General features: G+C 54.9%; 1 protein-coding gene across 2 annotated transcripts in view; it reads right to left on the minus strand.

Annotated features, from left to right (window-relative positions):
* Positions 1–1,989, minus strand: part of ZNF786 (zinc finger protein 786) — a 25,859-nt gene extending 23,870 nt beyond the window's left edge. Inside the window, exon 1 of one of the 2 annotated variants that reach the window (XM_011941420.1) lies at positions 1,877–1,989. In XM_011941420.1, coding sequence (XP_011796810.1) covers positions 1,877–1,894 — 18 coding nt within the window. In that variant the 5' untranslated portion in view covers positions 1,895–1,989. The remainder of the gene's footprint in view (positions 1–1,876) is intronic. The other variant, XM_011941422.1, reaches the window with a different exon arrangement.
* Positions 1,990–3,544: the final 1,555 nt, after the last annotated feature.

The raw sequence follows: 3,544 nt of genomic DNA on the forward strand, positions 1-3,544 counted from the left end.
AAAAAAAAAAAAAAAAAGAATAGTGATAAACAACCTACGCCGCGCAGGACAGCCCACAGAACAGACAATTATTCAGCACAGGATGTTAGCAGAGGCAAGGGTGAGAAACTGTACTGTGTGAACAAACAGAACTAAGCTGCATAGACATACACAAAATGCACACATGCAACACACTTCAAACATCAGATGACCCTGTGTTAATAACCCCTACCTATTCGCCTCTGGGGTCACAACGTTCCATCTCATTTCAGATAACCTTCCTTTCACCACTTCACAACAGCTCACAAACTGCAACCCTTGCTATGTCTACTTCCACTAGCACATTTCAGGTAGTTCTTTTAGGGTTTTTTTTTTCTTTTTTTGAAACGGGGTCTCACTCTGTTGCCCAGGCCGGAGTGCAGTGGTGCCAACACAGCTTACCATAGCTTTGATCTCCTGGGTTCATGTGATTCTCTTGCCTTAGCCTCCCGAGTAGCTGGGACCATGGGGATATGCCACCACACCTGGCTAATTTTTTTTAGAGAGAGGTCTCACCATGTTGCCCAGGCTTTTTTTTTTTTTTATCTTTCTTGCTTTTGCGACCAAGTCTCGCTCTGTCACCCAGGCTGGAGTGCAGTGGCGCCATCTCGGCTCACTGCAAGCTCTGCCTCCCGGGTTCAAGCAATTCTCTCACCTCAGCCCGCTGAGAGGCTGGGATTACAGGCACCTGCCACCACACTCAGCTAATTTTTGTATTGTTTAGTAAAGATGGGTTTTCGCCGTGTTGGCCAGGCTGGTCTTGAACTCCTGACCTCAAGTGATCTGCCCGCCTTGGCCTCTCAAAGTGCTGGGATTACAGGCATAAGCCACCGTGCCTGGCCTGAATGTCACAAGTTTTAAAATCCATTCTTTTATTCATTAATCATTTTCTTTTCAGGTCTCTGAAAAGGTCTCTGATTTGGCTATTTATATCCTTTCCCCAAATATATAGATAGGTATGTATTTTTGGAGACAGAGTTTCGCTCTTGCTGCCCAGGCTGGAGTGCAATGGCACAATCTCGGCTCACTGCAACCTCCATCTCCTGGGTTCAAACAATTCTCCTGCCTGAGCCTCCCGAGTAGCTGGGGTTACAGGCACCTGCCATCATGCCCAGTTTTTTTTATTTTTAGTAGAGATGGGCTTTCATCATGTTGGCCAGGCTGGTCTCGAACTCCTGACCTTAGGTGATCCACCCGCCTCGGCCTCCCAAAGTGGTGAGATTACAGGCGTGAGCCACAGCGCCCGGTCTAATTCATTTAATAATCAGCAAAAATCCTCAACAGAAAAGTTTACAAGATAAAATACCCTCTAAACCTCGATTTTAAGAAATGACTAACTTAATCTTTTGTATGCTCTTCTACTCCTCCCAACGTTATCATCTTACACTCAACACAAACCACGCTAGAATATAAATTCTGACACTGAAGCCCCCGCCAAATACCATTTCAACCATTCGGAATCTTAAATCTTTTGGAACAGTTGTTCTGATTTCTGTGACTATGGTGTAAAACTGGTTGACCTGTAACATCCACCTCTGGCCCCAAACCTTTCTATCCTTTCCGCCGTCCGCTCCCCGCCCGCCAGGCATCCTCGCCCAGGCTCCGCCCCGCTCCTAGGTCGGTCTCGGTCCACGACTGGCTTTGTCCCAGGGGTTTGGCTATGGACAAGCCGCAGGAGCGGAGGCCATCGGCCCACCGGAGGGCCCTGAATCCACACCCCCAGCCGAAGCGGCCTGCAGACTCCGTCCAACCCGTGCACCGCGGGCACCCACGGCGACCCTAGGACGCGGGGTAGTCCGGAACCCAAGGACCCACCACGACCCCGAAACCGGGCGTCCATGCAGGCCAGCCTGCTTACCCGAGGCGGCTCCGCCATGGCCGCTGCGGTCCCGCCCCGCCCTGACAACGCCGACCGGCTCCGCGGCAAGCGGCCCTGCCGCGCACGGACTCCCCTCCTCTCCGCCCCAACCCGACTCCCAGGCCTAACCCGGGTGGCAGCCAAACGCAGCGCCGGTCGCGCGCAGTGCATGCTGGGATCCGGCCTCCCGGCCGCGGCTGACGCTCCGCCCCACAGCGCCCCCTGCGGGCGTGAGAAGCGGCGCCGCCCGAGGGTCGGTCCTCAGAGGAGGGACCCAGGGGCCTGGGCGCCCTCAGTGCAGGCTGCAGCACGCCGGGGGACCCTGGGACTCCCGGGATCTGGGGGGGGAGGCGGTCAGAGACAAGCTGAGGGGCTGACCAGAGTGGAAACGGAGGGACAGGTGGACATGGAGAGATCAGGCACAGGGACAGGGAGACGCGCTGCACAGAAACCCAGACTGAGAGGCAGCGAGAGGGGAGTGTTCGGTGCGGTTCCTCCCAAAGCCGCCCCCGAGTCAGGCTTTGTCTGTGAGGGGGGTCCCGGGAATCCAGCGAGGCCGGAAAGTGGGTGGGGGGCCCGCGGTGGCCCGGGGCGTCCATCCTGTCGGGGACGCGGAGGCCGTCGGGGCCCCGTGCTTGTCCCGTGGGGGACGCAGAGGGAGGTCCGCCCACCAGGTCCGGTCCCCGTGGGTCTACAGCCCTTCTGGACTCCCCCGACGGCCACGCTACTTCCTTGGCAGGGAATGGCCTTGGGCAGAGACCCCATGCGGAAGCCACCCCGGCCTCAAGGCCGCCTGCAGGGATTCAGGGTGGTCCAAGGATGCGGCCGGGCACCCCAGCCCGGGCGGGAGACAGAGACAGAGCGGGAGAAGACGAAGGAGGCCATGACACAGGGCGTGAGAAACACGAGAACGTAAGAGCAGGGGAGAGGTGTGAAGACGCAGAAGGGGAAACCAGGGAGAGACAGAAAAGAGAGAGGGCGAGCAAGAGGGTGGCGATTGTCCCCAGAAAATAAGCCTCGCATTCTGTCCTAGTCATGTCTTACGTGTCAGGCTAAAGTAGCAAAGGAAAAGTATGCAGTTGGGAGAGGATGTCCATGAGAAATAAAATAGTCCTTGCATAGGCTGAGGAGCATGTGCATATCTGTATTTGTCCCGGAATTAATTGTGAAATGTACATGTACCTTACTATTTAATGTTTTTTATTTTTCCAAATGTTATACAGTACAATTTTTTTTTTTTTTTTTTTGAGACAGTCTTTCTCTGTCACCCAGGCTGGAGTGTCGTGGCGCAATCTTGGCTCACTGTAACCTCCACCTCCCGGATTCAAGCAATTCTCCTGCCTCCGCCTCCCGAGTAGCTGGAATTACAGGTGCACGCCACCATGCCCGGCTAATTTTTGCATTTTTAGTAGAGACGGGGTTTCACCATGTTGATCAGGCTGGTCTCAAACTCCTGACCACGTGATCCACCTGCCTCCGCCTCCCAAAGTTCTGGGATTACAGGCATGAGCCACTGCGCCAGGCCTTTTCTTTCTTTTTTTTTTTTGAGACGGAATCTTGCTCTGTCACCAGGCTGGAGTGCAGTGGCAGGATGTCGGCTCACTGCAACCTCCACCTCCCGGGTTCAAGCGATTCTCCTGCCTCAGCCTCCCGAGTAGCTGGGACTAC

The sequence above is a fragment of the Colobus angolensis genome, unplaced genomic scaffold, assembly GCF_000951035.1.
Source record: "Colobus angolensis palliatus isolate OR3802 unplaced genomic scaffold, Cang.pa_1.0 Scaffold2, whole genome shotgun sequence".
Taxonomy (NCBI): domain Eukaryota; kingdom Metazoa; phylum Chordata; class Mammalia; order Primates; family Cercopithecidae; genus Colobus; species Colobus angolensis.